Source organism: Bos indicus x Bos taurus, chromosome 19 (assembly GCF_003369695.1).
Source record: "Bos indicus x Bos taurus breed Angus x Brahman F1 hybrid chromosome 19, Bos_hybrid_MaternalHap_v2.0, whole genome shotgun sequence".
Classification (NCBI taxonomy): Eukaryota; Metazoa; Chordata; class Mammalia; order Artiodactyla; family Bovidae; genus Bos; species Bos indicus x Bos taurus.
Window position 1 is genome coordinate 22396225 of NC_040094.1, and position 25987 is coordinate 22422211.

General features: G+C 42.1%; 1 protein-coding gene across 1 annotated transcript in view; it reads right to left on the reverse strand.

Annotated features, from left to right (window-relative positions):
- The window catches only part of BLMH (bleomycin hydrolase), a 41297-nt gene extending 20303 nt beyond the window's left edge, over nt 1-20994 (reverse strand). The window contains exons 1-9 of the mRNA XM_027517229.1: nt 20783-20994; nt 20285-20494; nt 16203-16312; nt 15150-15291; nt 13923-14011; nt 12319-12411; nt 2750-2905; nt 1476-1634; nt 1291-1358 (exon numbers count right to left, since the gene is read on the reverse strand). Of these exons, the coding sequence (XP_027373030.1) occupies nt 1291-1358; nt 1476-1634; nt 2750-2905; nt 12319-12411; nt 13923-14011; nt 15150-15291; nt 16203-16312; nt 20285-20494; nt 20783-20795 (1040 nt within the window). The 5' untranslated portion in view covers nt 20796-20994. The remainder of the gene's footprint in view (nt 1-1290; nt 1359-1475; nt 1635-2749; nt 2906-12318; nt 12412-13922; nt 14012-15149; nt 15292-16202; nt 16313-20284; nt 20495-20782) is intronic.
- Nucleotides 20995-25987: the final 4993 nt, after the last annotated feature.

The window sequence follows — 25987 nt, forward strand, 5'->3', positions numbered from 1 at the left end:
TGGCTCAGCGGGAGACCTGGATTTGATCCATGGGTTGGGAAGATTCCCTGGAGAAGGGAATGGCTACCCACTCCAATATCCTGGCCTGGAGAACTCCATGGACTGTATGGGGTCGCAAAGAGTTGGACACGACTGAGTGACTTTCACTTTGAGCTGGGAGAATTCAGTTTCCGAATTCACATAGACCATGGCTAACTGTGAAATTTAAATAAATGTCAAAATACTAGAGAATATTTTCAAAGTTTAGAAAACCTCATGAAATCTTTTAGCAGATTTCCTTTCTCCTACTGTTAACTGTCAAGATATTTATTCAATTTCCTACAAGTAATAATTACTTAAAAATAACACTAATGTGATAAATTTTAACAGTCAAGGATTTAATATGATTTGGTTCACAAGCGAACCTTCGTTGTCATCAACAACCAGAAGGAATGCTTTAAAGTGTGTATGCAAATTAGTCCTAGTTGTCCTAAAGACAAAATACATAAGGTATCAAATAATGGAAGTAGTAAGAAGAATCAAACATCAAACAAGAGACCTAGAAAACCTTTTGTTACATCCCAAATACACTTAACAGATTTACACATTAATCAATTTTTTAAAAACTGTCTTCCTCAAGGAGAAATATTGTTATTATATCCCTTATATGTGGAATCTAAAAAGAAATGATACAAATTAACTTACTTACAAAACTGAAAGAGACTCACAGACTGAGAGGAAGAACTTGTGGTTACCAGGGGAGAAGGACTAGTTAGGGAGTTTGGGATGGACATGAATATACTGCTGCATTTAAAACAAATAACCAACAAGGACCTACTGTATAGCACAGGGAACTCTGCTCAACGTTACGTGGCAGCCTGGATGGGAGGGGAGTTTGGGAGAGAATGATAACATGCGTACGTATGGTTGAGTCCCTTCACTGTCCACCTGAAACTACCACAGCATTGTTCATCAGCTATACCCCAATACAAAACAGAAGTTTTAAAAAAGTTTCTTCCTCACGTAGTATGACTTTTTAGGAGCACCCAACAATTTCAACTCAGATACGATCTTGACTTCCCAGCTCAGAGCATATAAATATGTGGCGTTCCAAAGTTTCAGCTGTGAATCCTCAAACGCTACAAAATGTTAAGAAACAGGCCCACTCTCAGGCTTTGAGGTTCATTCAGAGATTAAGCCTGAGAGTGGCTAAATCTCATAAACCTCAGGTATGAGTCACTTCATACCAACAGTGCACGCCAACAGCCACAACCCACAAATGATTTTCTATTTTAAATTTCTTGTACTCACACATTCATGTCACTGAGGCCCAGTTTGCCATTGAAGTGTTTCCCAACATCACAGCCAAACCATACAGCCTAGAAACAGAGGAAGGAGGAAGACAGAATGTCAACATATGTCCTATCTTCCTATTACACCAAAGATTTGGAAGAGGTTTTAACTCTGTATGTAGAAGACACAGAAACAATACCAACCTCTCCATCTTTGATGGAAGCAGCAACCATCTTTTTTAAGAAGTCAACGGGCTGGTTGTTATACAGAGTTTTTCTCCCTCCGACCATATTGCTTAAATAGTCCACTGTGTAAAGTTTGTTGTACTTGTGCTGAGGCCGAGGGTCATTCACTAAACAAATCTAGGAGATCAAGAATATGTTGATCAGAACATAACACAAGGAATATCGAGAGATAGACCTCCCCTCCAAGTTCATATATTTGTATCAAGCTCATCACCTCTGCCTACAAGAATAAGCATTACAAACACGTTGTTAAATAACCAAGAAACAAAAGGTGGCAGGGTCCTTTTGAGAGAGGTCCCTATATATTCTATTTATTTGAGGGGAGACATTTAGGAGCTGCATCACCATTTTTCCTATTGGCAAAAGTCACCCCAAAACTAATCCTGAAGAATTATGTGCACCAAGTAAGGCAAGATGATGACTCAGGAGCCCATCATTACAAGATCCCTGCTCTCAAATTACAAGACAGGCTCAAGGCCTGGTAGTACAGTTGAATTGGGACTCCAGTGATAAAACAAAGCCATTTGCTTTTAAGAGGGTCAAGTGAAAAGTGAAGGTGTTAGTCACTCAGTTGTGTCCAACTCTTTGCAACCCCAGGAACTGTATATAGCTCGCCAAACTCCTCTATCCATGGAATTCTCCAGGCTAAGAATACTGGAGTGGGTAGCTATTTCCTTCTCCAGGGGATCTTCCCAGGGATTTCCCAGGACCCATGGATCAAACCCTGCATTACAGGCAGATTCTTTACCATCTGAGCCACCAGGAAAGCCCTTTAAGAGTCAAGATGCCAATAAGGAAGGGAAGACTGGCACCTGCTAGGCAGGTGGAGAAGTCCTAAAGTTAGTGGGAAAAATTGGGCTGAGATACTGCTCCCTTCCACGAAAGAGTCCCCAGAGGGCCCACAGTACAATGATGCTCTGAACCCAAGGTAAGAAATGCCCAAGAGACTTCTATTGTCTTTGTACCGGAGAATGACTCAGGGCCCAGACAAGGGGAGCTGATGGGAATTAAACTGACTGGGGACCCACAGTTAGAAAAGTCTTTGAGGAGGAGTGCTTGGAATCCTGAGTGGCCAACTGAACTGGTACATAAAATACTTCAGAAGAGGAAAAATTTGGTTTAGTGTCTTGTTGGATGACCATGCATATTAACCCCGGAATTGGATACTCTTTCTTGTAGTCAACAGGCATTTGAAAATAAAAAGTCAGCGGCTGCCATCACCAGTCTCTAACCTTATCTTCCATATTGAAGAGTGGCTTGACATGTTGCCTGTAAAACTTCAAGGGTGTTATAGGGCCAATCTTTTGATAGTTTTTATCTTTGTCTCGATACTCCCAGGTGAATGTCTCTGGTGGATTACCCAAACAGATGCACACCACTCTGAATATCTGGAAAAAAGGAGGACAGATGAGCAATGGCTAGAGGGAAGCAGTATTTTTACCTCTTTTCTTCAAGTTTCAAGCTTGGGGAACACAAGAAATCAGAGGCTATACTGAAGTCAGAGATTTCACAGGAAACTTAATATTGCTCCAAAAATTGGAAGGTTGATGTCCAGGATTTGGTATCAGCAAACTTCTGAGTTCTTAAATAAACACTCAGAACAATACAATTCTGAAATGTTAATATTTAGTGCTTCGTATTTGCCCTGCAAGTCAAACTTCCTTAGCCAAGAAATCACTCACCACTGATCCACAACAAGATCTGGGTTGCTGCTCCACTGATTGTATATCAAGTGACAAATAATTACATGCATTTTATAAATAGATTTCCTTCCCTTTATGCTTCCAGGTTTTGCTTTGATTATGACGGGGGTCTCTATTCCCAGAAAAGTCACTAACTTTTTGGTGGAGTTTAGATGACAATGTCTATCAAAAGTAATATTAGAACGAGAATACACTGAGTAGAAAGGTACCATTTCTGGGGTTGAGACTGTAACATACTCTCTAATGATGTCACAAAACCTTCAAGTTAGCATCATTACAATCCAAGGATACATTTTATATTATTTTCATCTTACAGAACGACAGAAATAGAAGTATAGAGACATACCCTGTATAAGGTCAGCCCACAGAAAGTACTTTCTCTTCTGTATCAAATTTCCTTTACCTTTGAAAAAATATACACCATGATCTGCCTCTTCTTTCTCCACCCAGTCACCACCCTGATCCAATCTCATCACTTACTACCTGCATTATTTGCTCCTTACATTTGTATACTCCATTACAGTTAAAAGAAATGGATCCTGAGTGTGACTGTTTTGTGCTAGCCATTATATATCTGCTAGGTTAACTTAATTCTCACAGAACTCTCTCAAGGTGTAATTTCCCCTCTTCCTCCCTCCTCCAAAAGACTCAAAGAAATTAAGCAATCTACTTAAGATCATATAGCTAGTAACTGGCAGAATCATGATCTGAAGTCACACACTGCCCCAAAAAAACCAAAAGTATTGCTCCACCGGTACAGGGTTTAAAACAAAAAAGGAAATACTGTCTGCTGTGCTGTACCCCAGTCTGTGAATACCACGTCTCTCAGTCTTCTCAACAAAAATGGGAGACACTATTCAGATTTGACAGATAAAGAAACCAAGGTTCAGGAAAATAAATAGCTTGACTGATGTCCTATAGCCAGTAAATTGCAAATTCAGGCCTCAAAAAAGCCTTAGGACAGATACCCTGATAAGCAAGGTTCAAACTTCTTTGAACCAAAGCCAGAAAATTAGAAATAGGCCTGCCTATGACTTCAGGCCTATAACTAAGGATAAAAAGACTCTTACGTCATATGGAAGACAGAGCCTTAACAGAAACACATCAGCCTACAGACAAAGTTATGAGTGCCTTTCATTTTATGTTTATTTTCCAAGAGTCTTCCTTTACTAGGATTTACTTTATGTTTTATGGGCCTGAACAGCTGGTCCTTAAACCACCACTCTCTCTTTTTAAAGTTATTTATTTTTGGCCGCTCTGGGTCTTCGTTGCTCTGTGGGCTTTTCTCCAGCTGTGGAAAGCAGGGGCTACTGTCCAGCTGTGGCGTTTGGGCTTCTCACTGCAGTGGATTCTCCTGTTGTGCAGCGTGGGCACATGGGCTTCAGCAGTTGCAGCCTCCAGGCTCTAGAGCAACTCAGAAGTGGTGGCATACAGGCTTAGCTGCTTTGTGGCATGTGGGATCTTCCCGGACCAGGGATCAAACCCATGTCTCCTGCACTGGCAGGCAGAATCTTCACCACAGAGCCACCAGGGAGGCCCAACTGCCTCTCTTTTAACGTATCATTCTCAGGCTAGTTTCTAATACAGAAAAGCAGCAGCAGGCATCACATGAGCAACTGTAATTAAGCTAATCTAGCCATGGACTAATGAGCTCTTTTTGAGATTCATAAGGACCAGACAGTCATTCTGCATTTCCTCAGCACCAAGGCCACAAATGGTAATTTTCATCATAAGGATCCTGCCACTGGTTAACTATGGTCAAGACAATTAAAGTGTATAATAAGAATATGTTTAAATAAGGAAGGTTTTATAGACTTAAATGATGTGTATTTTCAACTAATAATCATTGTCACATGTGCATGAACATTTTATATGGGGTCATTTTAATTAATTCTCAGTCATCTCCTTGGTTTACCCAGTTCAGTTAAGCCCTGGCGAAAGAATGGGGGCGACTAGGGCTAGGCCTAATGAAGATTAAGACAAGTAAGTGAACCTCTGATTACTTTTAAACACATTCTAAATATAAGTGTTTTACACTATGATTTACATATACCTTATTGGGCATCTGACTCCCTCTCTATAGTAAAAAGTGTGAAATCATTCCTTCTCATCAAAAATACACTAAAGGAAATCTGCATTTTAGCTATCTAAATGAATTCTATAATTCATCTTTTTTTGGAATACAAATATTTATGCCCTACTGCATGTTTTATAAAGCTGAACTTTTATCAAAGATATATACAAGGGATGAATGAGGATAAGGGTGACATCTCTTTCTCTTGTATTGTAGTAAAACTGTAATCTGAGACAATGTTGCTTTGTTTTATATTATTCGTTTACCATGACAATAAATTATCCAAAGCCATTCACATTCAAGTCAGTTTAAAACACTCTGGAAGGAATGTTTGGCTCCAAGTCAACTAACAATAGTGAAACAAGCTCTAATTTTAAAAAATTCTCTGAATTATAATCTCCAGGGCCCATGATACTTCAGTTCTTCATAAGAGACTCTACGTTCTGAAAAACTATTCCCTGTTCCCAAAATACAAAGCTGGCAGCGAGCTTTGGGTATCTGAGTCTGCTCTCTGGTGGACAACTCGGGAGTTGTTACCTGTTTCTCACAAGATGAAGCTGACATTCAGGACAGTAAAAGATACTGGACATTGAACTCAAGTCATTATACAGAACTGAATACTGGTGAATAATAGAACCCGAAAGGCAATGGGAAAAAGACAAAACACACAGAAAGCATGAAATACAGGACACAGGGAAAGACTGTATGGACCCCAATTTAAGACAAATGATGTTGGATAGAGTCAATTCCCACCCTGGTGGCTAAACTGGAAGACAGACACCAAGTGAGAGGAGGAAGGCAGGATGCAATAGTTGAGAGTCAGTCATGAATGCTTAGAAGGGTGAGAGTCTAAAGCCAGCTATAGGCAGACACAGAATGGAGGAAACCATAGTAATTAGAAATGTTACTGGCTTGGCCAAAAAGTTCGTTTGGGCTCTTCCATAGGATGTTATGAAAAACCTGAATGAACTTTCTGTTCAACCCAAAAGAATGGGAAGGTAGTACAGTGGTTAACAACCAAGCTACTTGTAATGGAGCAAAACTGGTAATGCTAAGAGTTCAGTGCCTGGAACCACTGCAGAAGTGACAGAATCTTGGAATCTTCATTTGTATTTACAATATTGGATTGTCCAGTAAAGTCTAAAGCACTGTAGAAATATGATTTCCTTCTATTGTAAAGACACAAAGCTACAGGGCCATTAAGAAATCATCCACTCTGACCTTTTAGTTTCACTGATGGAGAAATTAGGTTCAAAGGTAAAGTGACCTATTGATCATGGAGATGACTGCCAGGACACAGAAATGGTCACAGAAAATAGCTGAACTTTGGAGAAGGTTCGGTGCCGAGGGTAAATGAACCAGTCACATGAGAAGAGTGGAGACCTTGGTGACTGCTGACAATGCAGAGAAAGGAGAGAGGAGACAGCTCTCTACTGCTTTCTGGTGGGGAATGAAAGAAAGGCAGGGATCTACTTTAAAAACACAACTCCTACTTGTGCCAGCAAAAGCACATAGAGGAGGAGAAACTTCCTGGAGGCAGTAGATATATTTTAGGGCAGGGAAAGACATAAAAACCTACACTTAAAAGGTGTGTGCCCTTTCGTGATGTTAAAGGAAATGAGCTCACAAAGATGGTAACTAAGAGTCAAATGATTACCTTCAGATTACTTTTAGAGTCTGTTTAGATCAAAGAAATAGTGAGAAATTCAGACTCTCCAGCTCTACCCAGATCTACTGAGTCAATCTGCACTTTAACAAGATCCCCAAGGGATTTGACTGTACAGTTTGAAAGCACTACGTTGAGCACATTTACTCTTTCCCTCCTCCCAATTCTGCTTCTTCAGTTATACTTCTCTCATTCACACTGCTATTCCTGACCACATACAGGTTCCCTTATAATCACTCAAAAGCCTTCTCTCCCCTACCTGGAAACCTTCCATTTATATCACCCCAAATCTTCCCTCTTCCTTGTCCTCCACATTGGCAAGTCCTGTTATCTTCACTTTGAAGATACACCACCCTCAAATATATCCACTTCTCTTCATCCTTATTTTCATCCATCTGGTGGGAACCACTACCATATCTCATCTATACGATAGCCTCCACACTGGTCTCCCTTCTTCCTCTCCCGCTGTTTTACCATGCATTCTCAAAACAGCCAGGTGACATCTTTTTTAAAACAAAAATTAAGCCACATCACTCCTCAGCTTAAATCCCCCAGTGGCTAGCTCACTGTAGATCTTCTTATATTTTTGATGTTTATGCTAAGTGAAATAAGTCAGACAGAGAAATACTGTATGACATCACTTATATGTGAAATCTAAAAAATACAGCAAACTAATGAATATAACAAAAAAGCAGCAGACTCACAGATACAGAGAAAAACTAGTGGTTAACTATGTGTCGGGAGAGGGGTAATATAAGGATCGGAGAGTGGGGGCTACAAACTAATAATGGTTGTTAAGACAGCTCAAGGATGTACTGTACAAAAGGAGGTTATAGCCAGTATCTTATAATAACTAAATGAAAAGTACCCTTTAAAGCTTGTGTATACTCGATGACATAAAGCAAGATCCTCTATGACGCACCTCCTAGAGTAATGGAAATAAACACAAAAGTAAACAAGTGGGACCTGATTAAACTTAAAAGCTTTTGCACAGCAAAGGAAACTATGAGCAAGGTGAAAAGATAACCCTCATAATGGGAGAAAATAATAGCAAATGAAACAACTGACAAAAGATTAATTTCCAAAATATACAAGCAGCTCATACAATTCAATACCAGAAAAACAACCCAATCAAAAAGTGGGAAAAAGACCTAAACAGACATTTCTCCAAAGCAGACATACAGATGGCTAACAAACATGTGAAAAGATGCTCAACATCGCTCATTATTAGAGAAATGCAAATCAAAACTACAATGAGATATAACCTCACACCAGTCAGAATGGCCATCATCAAAAAGTCTACAAACAATAAACGCTGGAGAAGGTGTGCACTGTTGGTGGGAACGTAAATTGATACAGCCACTATGGAAGACAGTATGTAGATTCCTTAAAAAACTAGGAACAAAGCCACCATATGACCCGGCTTCCCTGGTGGCTTCCCTGGTGGCTCGGACAGTAAAGCATCTGCCTATAATGCGGGAGACCTGGGTTTGATCCCTGGGTTGGGAAGATCCTTTGGAGAAGGAAATGGCAACCCACTCCAGTACTCTTGCCTGGAAAATCCCATGGACGGAGGAGCCTGGTAGGCTGCAGTCCATGGGGTCACGAAGAGCCAGACACGACTAAGTGACTTCACTTTCGCTTTCTTTCATGACCCAGCAATCCCAATCCTAGGCATATACCCTGAGGAAACCAAAACTGAAAAAGACACATGTATCCCATGGTTCACTGCAGCACTATTTACAATAGCTAGAACATGGAAGCAACCTAGATGTCCATCGACAAATGACCGGATAAAGAAGTTGTGGTACATATACACAACGGAATATTACTCAGCCATAAAAAGGAATGCATGTGAGTCAATTCTAATGAGGTGAATGAACCTAGAACCTATTATACAGAGTGAAGTAAGTCAGAGAGAGAAATATAAATATTGTATTCTAATGCATATATATGGAATCTAGAAAAATGGTACTGAAGAATTTATTTACAGGGGAGCAATGGAGAAACAGACATAGAGAATAGACTTATGGACATGGGGAGAGGGGAGGAGAGGGTGAGATGTATGGAAAGAGTAACATGGAAACTTACATTACCATATATAAAATAGATAGCCAATGGGAATTTGCTGTATGGCTCAGGAAACTCAAACGGGGCTCTGTATCAACCTAGAGGGGTGGGATGGGGAGGGAGATGGGAGGGAGATGGGAGGGAGGTTCAAAAGGGAGGGGATATATGTATACCTATGGCTGATTCATGTTGAGGTTTGACAGAAAACAAAATTCTGTACAGTAGTTATCCTTCAATTAAAAAATAATTAAAAAAAAAGCTTGCATATAAAAAAAACTATAGGCACTAGAGAAACACAAAGAAAATGAAAAAAGGAACTTACTAACAGTGCATAGGATCCCTTCTTTAAGCTAAATTTTATATGATCTTAAATGAAAAAAAGTACATAAGGAAAAATATCAGAGTTAGCAGTGATAACCTCCGGATCATAAGGACTTTCTATGTCATCCTGCCCTGGGTTAGTTAGTACGTAATTTCTTATATTTATAAAAGTTTAAAAGTACAAGCCTTATTCATGCTTCTGGTATAACACTCAAAAGCCTCTAATGTGCAACAAGGTAGAATGATTAGCAAATGTAATTCAAATATATGCTTCAAACTAAGAAGTTTTTAAGTTGAAAAAATAAAAGAAACAGGTATCCCTCCAGAAGAAAGGAAGAAAGATAAAAAGAAAGAGATACCTAGGTGTGTGCTGTGCTGTGCTCAGTCAATTCACTCATGTCTGACTCTTTCTGACACGGACTATGGCCCACCAGGCTCCTTTTGTCCATGGAATTCTCCAGGCAAGAATACTGCAGTGGGTAGCCATTCCCGTTTCCAGGGGACCTTGCCAACCCAAGGATGGAACCTGAGTCTCCTGCATCACAGAGGCAGATTTTTTACCCACTGAGCCACCAGGGAAGCCTCCTTAGAAAGAATGCCTTTAGCATAAGCACATCTCATGCAAAGCTATGTGAGCTTCATGGCTGTTGATTCAAGTCATCATTTTGATGTGCCTACAAGGCTACGCAAATCACAGGTACTAATTTGTGGCTTTAAAACCACAACTAGACTCTTCATTACCAAAGAGTCAGGTTCACTAATGAGAAGTTATCTAGGGAATTGTAAAAATCTAAAGACCTACCACACAGAATTCTGTAGTCAACAGTTTACAGAGAATCATTAAGTAAATAATCCTATAAAACATTTATACTCAGGACTTGGCAAGGTGGTGTTTTACTTTTTCCAAGGTTAGGAAAGGAGAGAAAAGATATGTAGAATATATCTGCTCTCTTAGCAGCTAATCGCAGGGTCAGATCATGGACTTTAGATATAGCATTTAAAAGATCATTAAAGCAAATATCTTAAGTCAACAGGATGCTTGTGATCTACATAAGTACCAACTGAGCCTATTTCCATAACTCTTTACAGACCCTCCCCCCTACCCCCTACACCCCACTATCTTAGTATAATTATAAAGGCAAATTATGCAAGAGACATGGCCTCAAGAAGAGAGATCATTCTAAGGAAGAAACAAGAAAACTACCATTTACTGGACAACTGCCATATACCAGGCACTAGGGCTTACACTCAGGTAGTCAATTATTTATGTGATCCCCACAAAAATCCAATGAGGAATGCATTTTAAACTCAAACTGAATCTGAGACAGGTTAAGTAAGTAATTTTATCCAAGATCACAGAGCTGTTAAGCGATACAGGTGAAACCCATGTCCTACTCCAAAGCCTATTTCTTTTACTACAGATACCTTTCTTAACAAAGAACACTTAAGGAGTAGAGAGAGAAGTAAATATGAGACAATTTCAACGTATCAGGCAAAATGACACCTCTGTATTCAGCCACTGAACAGTATTTAAGAAACTAGATTGTACCAAGCCAGAGGGTAGAGGCAGTCCACATGAACAAATTGAGACTTGAAAGTTTGAGGAACCTATCCCAGGTCACATGGCTGTTAAAGAGAAGGCGAGACGGTCTGACCTCAGAGACCATGCTCGGGACTACACTATGCAGCCTCTCTAAAATTTAAAGGAAAACACGAGTGAAGCATTAACGTTGTCCACTGTAGTAAAAAAAAAAAAATTTAGCCCATTTTAATTCCACAAAAATATTCCTGAAAGAGCTGTTAGTTGAGGGATTTCGAGTAATGGGTCCACTAGATGAAAAACATAAATATTTGTACTTTTCTTAAAGCAATTTCACAGTTTTATACATATTCATTTGGATTATGGATAGTATTAAATGTAATCATTGATGTAATTATGTAATAAAGATTCTTAACCGCCTTGATAATAAATATTGCAGCCTGGTATTTGTTTAACGCTCTTTAAGTTTTCCAAAATGTCTTCACATACATTGCTTTAACCACGATAACCATCAATAGCTTCCCATTTTTATTGCTACAGAATAAAGCCAAAAGCTCTGGCATCTACGTAAGATCCCTCACAGCTCTGCCTCTCTAGCTTAATTTGCTACCAGACACACTCACAAAACGTTATGCTTCAGGTACTCTGTTGTCTGAAGACTTCACCTTTGTTCATGCCACTGTACATGCAAGTCCTGTGTCTGGAATGGTTTTCCCAGTTTTCCACCTGGTAAATCTCTACTGCTCTTTCAAGAACTGGTTCAAATATCTGTCCCATGAAGCCTTCAGTTCACTGACTTATTCACTCCCTCCTCTATGACCACCAAGTCCTTTTTTATACATCTCCAGCAAAGGATTTATTATAACTATTCACGTGCTTTTTTTACCAAGGGATTGAGCTTCTTGAGAGTAGAGACTGTCTTTCTCATCTCTGTATTCCCAGTGCCAAACTCCTAGCAGGTATTCAGTATTTATGAAATGGATAAAGAATGAAATTATACAGAATCCTACACTGGGAAACAGAAGATGCAAGTGCAAGTCCCGTGTGTATATATACTCCGTTGTTCAGTTGTGCCCAACGCTTTGCGACCCCACAGACTGTAGACCGCCAGGCTCCTCTCTCCAGGGGATTTTCCTGACAAGAAGAATGGAGTGGCTTGCCCTTTCCTCCTCTCAGTGATTTTCTGACCCAAAGATCAAAACAGTGTCTCCCGTCAGCATGTTGATTCCTTACTGCTGAGCCACCTGGGAATCCCACAAGTCCCATACCAAACTGCAAAGTTTATACCTCAGCCTTTTTAGCTGTAAAATAAGTAATTTTCAATTCAATGCTAATGACAATGACCATGCTTCCTAATCAATTTAACAGATAGGAACATTCTCAGAGTTCTTTAAAAGGGTCACAAAAAATCCAGTGATTGTTATTACCTCCTCCATCATGGAGTCCTGTGTGGCTGAGATTTCTTCTTTGGTTGCACCACTGTGTACCAGGTTCCGTAGTCGTATGCAGAATTCTCTCATCTATGACAGAAATTTATTTAGCATTCCAACAGTTACCCAAATTCAACTGTAAAGGAGACTAACAGACCAATGCTAGCTCTGTTTTGAAGTATAACTCAGTCAAGACCCAGGGCAAAGTTCATAAAAGCAAATGTTTTCCCCAATAACTCCACTTAAACATAGACAGAAAAACTTTCTCCATAAAGAGAAAAGACATGGATGATTCCCCTAAAATACCAGATGGAACTGCTTTTGCTCTGCAACTGATGGTACCCTTTGTGATATGTCTGGGAATGGGGAAAACATGTGATTTCAAAATGCCTATCACGAAAAAACGGGAGACAAGCTGATTATGCCATTAATTCACTCTAATAGGTTTTAATTTAGAATCTTCCTGGTTGTCTATTTCTTCTCTGTAAAATCGTTATGATCATGGCTATGCCAAACCCCAATATTCTTTTCATGTTTGTTGTTTTCAATTTTGGGAGATGCCTAAGATAAAGGTGAGTCATAAACCTAGCCACAGGGCTAAAGAGGATCTTGTTCCCACCTGAAATGGAATCCAAAGCCTTACTAATAACGATCTTTTAGCCTGTGGATAATACTCCCCAGAGTTTCCTGAGTGGAAAATAACCTACTTCTCATATTGGGGAAACACACTTTACAGTTTATTTTAAAATGTAGTCTTTCTTCCAGGGATGACAAATCCAATTTTTAGCCTCATAGATCAAGACAGCAGATTTTGGCAACTCCCAGTTCCTAAAAAAGAAATCTGGCAGGCAGAGCAGCATCCCTGTAGGATTCACAGTCCTCCCTGGGAAAATGGGTTACGTAGAGAAGACAGAATGATTCATTAAGATAACTGAGGCAATAAAAAGCAGTTCAGGGACTACACCAAATGTTTTAGAGAGTGGATAAACTACACTTGAGGTAGCTTGGGGAAGCCTAGAACTCTGCCTCGTCTTTAAGGAGGTCTCCCGAATAGTTGTGTTCGGTTTTACTAGACCGTAAAGCTGTCCCAATCCACCTCCACTAGAGCCAAGTGAGAGGCACAGCACCCCATATGCTTGTCCCACACTGAGAATGGGGCTTTCGTTCCTCAGTACTCATAAGAAAGAATTAAAATCAACACAAATAAAAGTGGGATATTTTTAAAGAGAAGGAAAAAACCACCCTACTAATCGCCATTATTTTTTTTTAATAATTATTTTTTTATTTTGGCTGTACTAGGTCTTTTGATGCAGTGGGTGGGCTTCTTAGTTGCCCCACAGCACGTGGGACCTCAGTTCTATGACCAGGGATCAAACCCTTGTCCCCTGCATTGGAAGGTGGATTTTTAACCACTGGACCACCAGGGAAGTCCCATCAGTTACTTTTAAAGTTAATATGCAGCTACTCTGCCTTGGATGGACACTGCTATCTTATATATAGCCTGTGTACACTGCAATGCCCAGGAATGCCCCTGGAAAGTCAGTTAGGAGTTCTAAGGTAAGCACATTACATGCAGTCTCGCCCTGCTCCGTATGTTGTACCTTGTGATTCAGAATATCATTCATCCTTCTGGTTGCCTCTGTTGTGTAAGTTTCAGGGAAGCACTTCTTAGGGATGACACCATATTTTTCTAAAAGAAAACAAATTTTAATGTTCCATAAAGTAAATATAAATTCCAAGTGTCAGAAATTCGGACAAAAACAGCTATTGCTTTTAAAAATAGGCCATATTTTGCTAGTCTAACGGTGACTGCAGCCATGAAGTTAAGACACTTGCTCCTTGGAAGGACAGCTATGACAAACCTAGACAGAGTTATTAAAAAGCAGAGACATCACTTCACCAACAAAGGTCTGTATCATCAAAGCTAAAAGTTTTGAGTAGTCATCTATGGATGCGAGAGTTGAACCATAAAAGGGGCTGAGTGCCAAAGAATTGATGCTTTCAAATTGTGGTGCTGGAGAAGACTCTTGAGAGTCCCTTGGATAGCAAGGAGATCAAACCAGAAAATCAATCCTAAATATTAATTGGAAGGACTCATGCTGAAGCTCTAATACTTTATGAGTATTAATACTAATACCTGATGAGAAGAGCCAACTCACTGGAAAAGACTCTGATGCTGGCAAAGATTGAGGGCAAGAGAAAGGGGCGACAGAGGACGAGATGGTTGGATGGCATCACCAACTCAGTGGACATGAATGTGAGCAAACTCCAGGAGATAGTAAAGAAGATGGGAGCCTAGTGTGCTGCAGTCCATAGGGTAACAAAGAGTCAGACATGACAACAAAAAGGAAACCCAGAAAACTGAACAATCTCACGATATTATTAAACAGATCATTTAATCTGCATATTTATCCATCCATCTTGGAATTAATTCTGTTTTTAGTCTAACACACTTTGCAAAGTACTCAATATGAGGGAGTTTCCCTCAAAGACAATTTTTTGAAAGAGGTTATTTTCAAACAGTTGCGGTTTTCAATGTGTTTCTTGATTACATCAATAGATAAGAGAGAAACTTTTTCATAGAAAGTTAGTTATACTTAATACATTTTCTTCTCTATCTAAACTTTAAAGTACCTATCTCTTTACCTCCAATTTAAGAAAGGTACTTACTAGGTAGAACATGAGATAAAGGTTCTTAGAGCTAACTGTATACCATTCTGGGGACCAGTTCTACCCTATACTTAAACACCAAAGAAATGGCCTATGCTGAACTACAGAGCCTTGTTTCATGAAGCTGGGTTTCAGTTCTCTTACAGAAAGGCTCTTACCAACAATATTGACAAGCATATCCCATTGTCCTCCATCATTGGCAGGATTCATAAGCAAATACTGCACCAGCCTACCATCCTCAGGCTCCTTTTTCTGAGCTGTGTCCACAAAAGCATTTAAGAAGAAATAACAGCGTTCAACCTAAAGTAAGAGAAGTTAAATAAAATTAAAGGAGAAAAGAGCTAATATCTTTAATGGCATTAGCGACAGAACAGGAGTCCTGGAACTACTACAGACCCGACAGAGTAGGTATTTTTAAACTAAAGTTGATATCTAAATGGCAGTATCTCTGGGACTTCCCTGGTGGGTCAATGGTTAAGACTCTATGCTTCCACTGCTGGAGGCATGGGTCTGATCCCTGGTTGGGGAGCTAAGGGCTTCCCTGATGGCTCAGTGGTAAAGAATCTGCTTGGAATGAAGGAGACCCAGGAGTTGCAAGTAGCTGAGATCCAACATGCTGCACAGTGTGGCCAAAAAACAACAACAAAAAAAGAGGAATATCTGGCTTCATAAGAATATGTGAAGGATTTTCTTTTAATGTGTGTGCACATTGTAATAGTTTATCCTGAACAAGGCAGTGCTTTATTCTGAAACAAAAATCTGATACTCAGAGCCTTCAATCAATAAATATCTAACAGACAAATACAATGTACACTTTAAAGATTTTTTTTTAAAAAAGGAATACAATTATTTACTGTTTTTCAGACAAGTACTACCCAGAGAAAGGGAATTAGGTCCTAGAAAGACAAATGACCTACATAAAGATGCTAAAAGGAGAAATTATTGAAAACAAAAAGTTTTAAATAAGAAAGACACAAGGAAGTAGTAAGGTGAGTCATTATTATTATTATTTCATTGCCAAAAAGCCACCTACCAACCCAGTGGTTCTGCCTTTGAAAAGAATCAATTTTTGATACTTTGGAAATCAGAACAAATGGTGTTGCCATCTATAATGGAAGGCAGAGGACAACTGGAAAAGCAAGAAATGAAGAAACAGTCCCTACCAAAGCTGACGCTGAAACAAAAAGACTCTTGAAAAATCAGTTCCATACCTTGTCCCAGAAAAAGAGGTAAGACTGACTAAATTCAAATTCTTCAATATTGAATCTTCTCATGAATGGAAGTCTCATAACATTCAGACAAGAAAAGATCCAGCATCGCCCTAAAAGGAGAAAGCAAATCAAGAAATTAGGGTGAGTGTTCACATAGATCACACTGTTCTAACTGTATTTCCCAACACTGAATATATGATAACATCTTGGACAATTTAAGACCAATCAAAAAGCAGAAAGATATAAAAACAAGAAAGGTAGTTTCTTTTTGACTATTTGCAATATATACACAAAGTTTTATATCCTTAATATATTAAAAAAAAATCTCTTTACATATCACGTAAAGAATCAATCACAAATCGCCTAAGAAAATTAGAAAAAGAAATATTGATAGAGAAATATGAGTAGAGATCATGAATAACTAATAGTCAAAAAAGACACAAATAGCCAAGAAATATTTTTTTAAAGTTCATCATAAGATAATTGTTAAGTGGGGAAGCATTATTTTATAATTAATAATGCCCAGTATTGGCAAGGACCCAGGGACACAGCATTCTTACACACCTTGGATAGGAATTTAAATAGGTAAAAAATATCTGAAGACAATTTGGCAGTATATGGCAGAAGTTTCAAAAAGTCCCCACCCTTTAATCTGGAATACATAGTATACGCCTCAATATAAGGTGACCCTAACATAAGTCAATCCCCATGCCTCCAAGGAGAAATTTTAAGTTATTTAGTTAACTGGATTATATGAACACTTAAAAATATAGATGGAATAGTAACTACTATAATATTTAACTTAGTAGCTTAAATATATATTTAAAATCCTGTCACTACAATAAATCGACATAGAAGCACTGCATTTTCCACGTTCACAGGTCACTGTCACACTACTCCACACTCTTCACATGCATCTTGGCATCAGTGCCTTTACCATCATGTTGTTGCTGTTCAGTCCCTCAGCTGTGTCCAACTCTTTGTGACCCCATGGACTGCAGCACGCCAGGCTTCCCTGTCCTTCACCATCTCCCGAAGCTTGCTCGAACTCATGTCCATTGAGTCAGTGATGCCATCCACCATCTCATCCTCTGTCACCCCCTCTCCTCCTACCTTCAATCTTCCCCGGCATCATGGTCTCTTTCAATGAGTCAGCTCTTCGTATTAGGTGGCAAGAGTACTGGAGCTTCAGCTTTAGCATCAGTCCTTCCAATGAATATTTAGGGTTGATTTCCTTTAGGATTGACTGGTTTGATCTCCCTTGCAGTCCAACGGACTCTTAAGAGTCTTCTCCAACACCATAGTTCAAAAGCATTAATTCTTTGGCGCTCAGCCTTCTTTATGGTTCAACTTTCACATCCATACATGACTACTGGAAAAACCATAGCCTTGACTATATGGACCTTTGTCAGCCAAGTAATGTCTCTGCTGTTTAATATGCTGGGTTTGTCATAGCTTTTTCTTTTAATCAGAACACATTATCTTCCTTCCATTTACTATTTTTGAGACAGCAATGTTTTGAATCCATGCATAAAGCTGGCTCTAAAAATGTTATGCTACCCCTCAAGCATATAATCATATTCTTCATTTGTCCTATAAGTAGATAACCACAAACTCCACAATGTCACCATCTTCTGTAACAACTTAAGTGATCTTTGTGCTTCAGTCATGTCCAACTCTGTGACTCCATGGACTGTAGCCTGCCAGGCTCCTCTGTCTATGGGATTCTCCAGGCAAGAATACTGGAGTGGGTTACCATGCCCTCCTCCAGAGGATCCTCCCTACCCAGGGATAGAACCCATGTCTCTTATGTCTCCTGCATTAGCAGGCAGGTTCTTTACCACTAGCACACATACCGTATTTTTCAAAATCACTAACAACTTAGCATACCTAAATTACTAATGACTTAGTTACCTCTCTCACACATACAATATTATTTCCTAGTGAGGAAATCTAGATGAACTGTTAATGTGAAAACTGCATGAAAATAAACTACACAGCTCATGTGCTATCTATATCTTTTCTAAGTAAAAGTGACACTATAGAATATATAAGACCTGACTTGTCCCAGATGCACTTTTCCACGGAGAAGGCAATGGCACCCCACTCCAGTACTCTTGCCTGGAAAATCCCATGGATGGAGGAGCCTGGTGGGCTGCAGTCCATGGGGTCCCTAAGAGTCGGGCATGACTGGGCGACTTCCCTTACTTTTCACTTTCATGCACTGGAGAAGGAAATGGCAACCCACTCCAGTATTCTTGCCTGGAGAATCCCAGGGACAGAGAAGTCTAGTGGGCTGCTGTCTATGGGGTTGCACAGAGTCGGACACAACTGAAGCGACTTAGCAGCAGCAGCAGCAGCAGCAGCAGCACTTTCCCAGGCTCTTCCCTAAGAGGTCACTGCAATTCAACACCATGTAAGACCACTGTGACATTACTAACTGAATAATTTGTGGCCTGACAGGCCACACCACCCCAAGCATTTTCTATGATGACAAAACATTAATTATTGCCAGGTCATAATTTTTTCCTTAAAATTTAAAAATCAACTTTACTGAGGTAAAATTTACATACAGTAAAATGCATCTGTGTCATAAATGTACACTTTTGAGTTTTGGCTGGCTTCAAACAAGCACTGATCTGCTTCTGCCAAAATAAATAGACTGGGAGAAGTTTTTAAACGGATAGGCAGGCTACAGTCCCTGGGATTGCAAAGAGTCAGACACAACTGAGCAACGAACATACACAGGCTTTAAAAAGTTATTTTAGTATAATTCTGCTGTGAGAATGTCCTCCTTATTTAGGTTCCTAGATAACCCATCTTTCACTGTAGCTGTCCTTCTTGTGGTCCCAGACTGTAGAAAAAGAGCTCTTGACCAGCAAGGCATACAAACTGGTCTCTGAATGGGAACTGGCCTTTAGCACATTTGTTCAGTTCAGTTCAGTCGATCAGTCGTGTCCGACTCTTTGAGACCCCATGAATCGCAGCACGCCAGGCCTCCCTGTCCATCACCAACTCCCAGAGTTCACCCAAATTCATGTGCATAGAGTCGGTGATGCCATCCAGCCATCTCATCCTCTGTCGTCCACTTCTCCTGCCCCCAATCCCTCCCAGCATCAGAGTCTTTTCCAATGAGTCAACTCTTCGCGTGAAGTGGCCAAAGTATTGGAGTTTCAGCTTCAGCATCAGTCCTTCCAATGAACACCCAGGACTGGTCTCCTTCAGAATGGACTGGTTGGATCTCCTTGCAGTCCAAGGGACTCGCAAGAGTCTTCTCCAACACCACAGTTCAAAAGCATCAATTCTTCGGGGCTCAGCTGTCTTCACAGTCCAACTCTAGATGATGCTGTGAAAGGGCTGCACTCAATATGCCAGCAAATTTGGAAAACTCAGCAGTGGCCACAGGACTGGAAAAGGTCAGTTTTCATTTGTTAAAGTTGCAACTAAAAGGCACGCTTAAAAACATTTGATGATGTTCTGGTGCAATTACATTGTGTCTTTTCCATCCCACACATGGCCTTCAGGGCAACATTGAGGAGTTCTCTAGGGTGTGAATATTTTTACATGTTTCTTTTTTTAATTTTTGGCTACACTAGGTCTTAGCTGAGGAGCATGGTTCAGCAGTTGTGGCACAAAGGCTTAGCTGCTCCAAGGCATGTGGGATCTTCCCAGACCAGGGATGGAACCCGCGAGCCCTGCACTGACAGATTCTTATCCACTGGTCCACCAGGGAAGTCCCATTTTTGCATGTTTTGTACCAAGAAAGGTATCTCCAAGACATCGGGCAGCAATCACATAACTTCAGGACAGAGTATCCGTGAAGTACATTCAAACAGATGACCTTGGACTAGTCAGTCACTTGAGTGTTCAAATCAAATACACCAAGGAGCCACAGAGCAGCAAAACAAGTCACAATGTAGCTTCCTTGGATCTGCCTGTATCTGCGTCTATTCTCTTAAGAATTTATCCCAAGTTCTCTCCATCGAAACCTCTGCTCCCTTTAAGACCGTTCTTAGGTAAGACGCCACAATGGTATGCTCTCAAGAAAGTCCAAGGACGTGCAAGAAGTTTGAAGACCTTACCTGAACTCTTCTGGTTGGTGACGGGCTTGCCCTCCTGATGCACGGCGTGCTGGAACACATGCTGAGTACCCTGGACCGTGGCCCTCTTCAGACAGATGTCCAGCAGGTCGTGAGTGGTGCCGACATTCTGGGCCAGTACGAACTGAGGGTCGGAATTCAGTTTCTGAAGCAGAGCCGCTACCTTCTCCGAATTCAGTCCTGCTGGAATACCTGATGGGATTGTAACATCAAAAAGAGGCTGAAGAGGGCTCATCTCCTACACTCTAAGTTGGTAAGAGCATCCCGCGGTGACCACAGAGCAGCGGAGAAGCCCTTCACCGGCGTCCTCGCCCACGAAGCTGCCTCCCTCCGGGCCTCTCCAGCCCACCCAGAAAACTCCATCCCCGCCATCCCCTGGGGTCCGAGCCCCGGCCCTTCCCCGCCACCGGGCCTCCGGGACGCAGCGGAGCCCCTAGAGGCCCCCCGGCAGAGCCTCGGCAGGGAAGAGGGCCGCCTCACCCGCTCCGTTCATGGCGCCCAAAATGCCCGGCGAGGGAACGGTAGTTTCGGGGTCCTCAGGCCGGCGCCGGGACGGCACAGCGCTTCGCAGGCTGGGCGGTCCGACCTGCCTCTCGCACCCGGAGCGCCGGAAAGAGGAAACCGGCTCGGTGGCGGCGGAGGGCGAGGGAAACGGGGTCCGCGGAGGGACAAAAGTCCCCCCACGCGTTGCTGAGTCAGCGCCGTCGGGGCTGGCCCCGCCCAGGGGAGGGCCGAGGGGGCGGGCTGCTGACGCGCTCCGAGCTGCCCCAACCACCGGCGGGTCCCCCAGCCGTTCCGGCCCACGTGGGCCGCTGTGATTACGCTTCCCGACCCCCTGGGCGCCCTCCTAGGATCCGATCAGCCCCGAGGCGGAAACCTTGGAGATTCCATGCTGGGCCTCGGAGGCCGAATACACTTAGCATTGTGGATTGATCCCCCATTAAACCTTTTCAGAGGCCAAAAGAGGGCTCCAGGCTGTGGAGCGGGCTGAGGGGTCGCATAATTAAACACTGGGCTTAGGTTGAGTTGACTCGTCGCAAAAAAACCCAAAGGCGCTTCCAATAGGTCTCCTTTGCTGACCGGTCACTGCAATTTCAGTAGCAACTTGTTGCTTTGATTCTAGTAGAACCACGTTTTTATGTTTGAGGGGAAATTGAAATCAAGCTCGTTCCTACCCTCAGTTGCTACCACGGTTGGTTCTGCTGCTGCTACTGCTACTAAGTCACTTCAGTCGTGTTCGACTTTGTGTGACCCCATAGACGGCAGCCCACCAGGCTCCCCCGTCCCTGGGATTCTCCAGGCAAGAACACTGGAGTGGGTTGCCATTTCCTTCTCCAATGCATGAAAGTGAAAAGTGAAAGTGAAGTCACTCAGTCGTGTCCGACCCTCAGCGACCCCATGGACTGCAGCCTACCAGGCTCCTCCGTCCATGGGATTTTCCAGGCAGGAGTACTGGAGTGGGGTGCCATTACCTCCTCCGACGGTTGGTTCCACAAGCATCCAATTGCTCACTTCGAGGAAACACTCATTCTAGGCTTCATAGAGTCGGTGAGAGTGTCCTACCTAGACCAGAAAGTACCGTGGGGTTTAACTAAGGATAATGACAGAAGTCAGTCTGATTCACCTATACTGTTTTGCTCGGCTCTCTACAAAACCTGCAAATGAGCAGGTTTTCATCCCCAAGCTGCAGGACAACTGAGAGGTTTAACAAGGTTTTGAGATAGTGAAGTCATTCTTTTTGTTTTTCATGCTCTAAAATCTCAAACCTTAGTGACGTGTTGGGATGGGACCCACAGGTGATAAAACAATATATATTGATCTTTCTACCACTAAAGAAACTGCTTAGCTTCTTAGAATGGTGAGAGGCTTTGGTGGAACCTAGAATCTAGGTCCTAGATTGAAAATCTCTGATTCCAAAGAACTCTAATATCTGGGGAAAGCCATACTCGGACACCAAGCAGTCATTTGAGAAATCACAGCCTCTATATCCCTGGAGAGACCTGGCTAAAGTTTGGGAATATGACATAGCAACTGTCTCCAATAGGGCCCGTGGACTATCTCGTTCTGAGATTCTTCTGGTTTCTGAAGAAAAGGAACAGGTTGAAAATTATACTGAGAGCAGTCATTGGTCCTTTCACAAAGTGATGTTCAAGCATACTGCCCAATTCAACTCATGAAATTTTATTCAGTATCTACCATGTACAGGTACTAGGCAAGCTGCTGATGATATGGTGATGAACAAGCTTAAACTTGCCCTTCGGAAACACAAAATATAGTAAAAAAAAAAAAAAGATGCAAAATAACTTCTAGACAGTTCATACTAATACGCCAATAGTGCTAGAAGCTGTGAGAAAGGGGCTGTTTATTAGAACCAGAGGTGCCTGAAAAAAGGGTCACTTGTGAGCATAGTCTTAAAGAGTGGATGATGGAATCTCGTAGGGGAAAACACAGAGGAAGGGCATGCAAGACACCACCAAATGCACTGGGGCACTAAAGCATGTGGGAAAATCACATTCAAGAAACTGATTTCATAGTCTGTTGTGGTTAAGATCAGGGAAGGTGTTAGGATCAGAGACAAAGTGTAGGACTGGAAAAGTTGGTTTGGGCCAGAATATGAAAGATTTTATTTGCCATTCTGCATATCTAGACTTTGTCTTATGGTAAACTAGAAGCCAACATCGGTTTTTTAATAAGGGAGCAATATGCTCATTTCTGGGCTTCCCAGGTGGCTCAGCAGTAAAAGAATCTGCTTGCAATGCAGGAGATGTAAGAGAGGTAGGTTCAATCCCTGGGTCAGGAAGATCCTCTGGAGAAGGCCACACCAACCCACTCCAGAATTCTTGCCTGGAGAATCCCATGGACAAAGGAGCCTGTCAGGCTACATACAGTCCACAGGGCCACAGTGTCAGTCACAGCTGAAGCATCTGAGCATGCATGCTCATTTCTATGTAAAGAAGGAAACACAGGGATTTCCTGGTGATCCAATGGCTAAGACTCCCCATTCCCAATGCAGGGGGCCTGGGTTTGATCCCTGGTCAGGGAACTAGAGCCCGCAGGCTGTGACTAAAAGATCCTTCATGCTGCAATGAAGATAAAAAAAGATGTAACGATGATGGAAGATCCCACATGCTACAACTGAGACCTGGTGCAGCCAAGTAAATAAACATTAAGTAAAAATGTTGGATTCTTAACAACAACAACAGTAGTGGGGAGACTGATTTGGAGGGAGAGCTTCTAAACATAGGGAAACTATTTAGACAGCTAATCCAGCAGTGCACTTGAGGGAGTGACAGAAGCTTGAAACTGTGGAAAAGGAAAAGGCACAGATAATCTGGAAGTTTTCACTTGAATGAGTGGATGGATGGTGATATCATTAACTTGGGCATCCCAGGTCGCACTAGTGGTAAAGAATCTGCCTGCCAATGCAGGAGACATAGGAGAAGTCCCTGCATTGATCCCTGGGTTGGGAAGATCCCCTGGAGGAGGAAATGGCAACCCACTCCAGTATTCTTGCCTGGAAAAATCCATGGACAGAAGAGCCTGATGGGCTACAGTCCGTGGGGCCACAAAGACTTGGACATGACTGAGCACATCACATCATTCATCATGAACTTAGAGAAGAATTCAGAAAATCGATCTGTGGGAAAATGTGAGTGAGCAGATAATGAATTTAGTTTTGGCCTTGGCAAATTTGAAGTACCCACAGGATACCCAGGAAGAGAAGTTCAGCAGACAGATGAAAAGATGTCTGGAACTATATAGGTTTTCTATCCAATGAAAGTCAACAAGATTGTAAAGAGAAAGAGAATAAAGCAAAAAACAAGATGAGCACCAAGAATTGTACCCTGTGCAGCTGCATGCAGTTGTATAGGGTGTTAATGGCTCAAGAATGCCAGGTTGAGTGGGACAAATAAGACTTGAAACCATGCATCCTGGCCCAAGGCTGTGCCCATCCAGATTATGGTGCACCTTTTACTATTTGTTACAAGGATGCCATAAGGGGGTGCCGTTAACTCTGCAAATAGTGGCTTTAAAGAGTGGGTAAAGACAGAGAAGCCAGCACTAAAACACAGAAAGAGCAGTGAGAGAAGGAGGAGACGACCCATAGAGTTCTCCCTGGAATCCCAGGAAGACAAGGAGAAGGTGAACAGGACTGAAAGCTTCAGAAAAGGTTGGCAACTGAATCACAGGTGACCTTGGAGAGAACAGCTTCAGTGAATGGTGGGGTGGGCAGAAGCCACCACATTGCAGTAAGTTGAGAGGGAAGGAAGTAGCAGGGAAGGTCTTCGGGGAGAAAAGGAAAACAAGTCCACTGTGGAGGATGAAAGGCAGGAACCAGTACAGAAGAGAGGTTAAATACATGGCAGAGAAGGTTTGATTGATAGGATAGAAGCCCTGGAAAAGAAAAGAGATGGAATCACTGGGGAAGGTGGAGGGGCCAGTTTTACAAGCTCCTGCCACCCTTTTCATGCCAATGACTGCATCTCCCCATCCCATGCCCCCAAATTACTATCATCATCACTTTGCCAGATCTCCTGCTCTGCCCTCATTGCCAGGGTGTCACCCTCAGTACCAGCTTTCCACCCAGCAAGTCACACCCATACACTCAGCCCCCGTGTAGACATGGAGAAGAGCAGAGGGAAACTGGTTTTCCACTGGGTCTGCTCCAGATGACCTAGCCAGGCAGACATTTCCCTAAGAATAGGATTCTTCAGACCTCCCCCTCCATCTCCATCCAGAAGAGATATTGTTGAGCCCCGTGACACCTCATGGAACAAAGCTACTGGCAGCAGAACTCTAGCATGAAATTCACAATTTTTGAAAGGAGAATCCATGTGAATTCAGTGAGTGACATCACCTGCCATTTCAGCTATGCCTTTTGCCTGTTGCTTCCATGGGGCTTCCCTAGTTAAACAAACAGATCTAGTGTCAAGGCAAGTTAAAAAAGAATACTAAAAATATGTAGAGAATTCCAAAGCATCAATAGGAAAAAGACAAATAACCCAATAAAAAAAATGGAAAAAAGACCTAAACAGGCATTTCAAACAAAAGGAAGAATGAATGGCAAATAAACAGTAATGTTGGAAATGCATAATAAAATTGTAGTAAGATCCCACAGTATCTCTCTCTCTCTCTTTTTTTTTGGCGCTACCTGCCGGTCATCTGGGAAACTAGTCTGGTCCAGCCAGCTACCCCTTCTCCCAACCTGCTTTGGGGGACTGGCATGGAGTGTACTGCAGCCCATGCACTCCCGCAGGGGAAGGGAGGCACTCAAAAATTACGTAACCCCCTGCCTCTGGATATAGGAGTGGGGGCGGGAGGCAGCGCTCCTGGGACCTCCCTGCCCCGGGCGATGCAGGGGCTAGGTCGCTGGAATGGCCAGTCCAGGCAGGCCCCAGCTTGCGCTAGTCCAAAGCACGGCACTGCTCTCCCAGTAGACACCAGGGACTTACTTTCTAATTGGGGGAAGGGGCAGGGTCTGGGTGGCGCCACACAGCCACCTCCAGCCTTTTTCTGCAGAGGCTCCGGAGACCACCCTGCTTCCTAAAGTCACTCTGGCCTCCAGCTCTAGCCAGACTGAACCCTGGGGACATTAACTAAAGATAAGAAGGGGTGGGGAGGGGAAACTAGGATGCTGGGGGAGTTGAGTGGGTTGAGTTTTACATTTGTTGTTGTCTAGTCGCT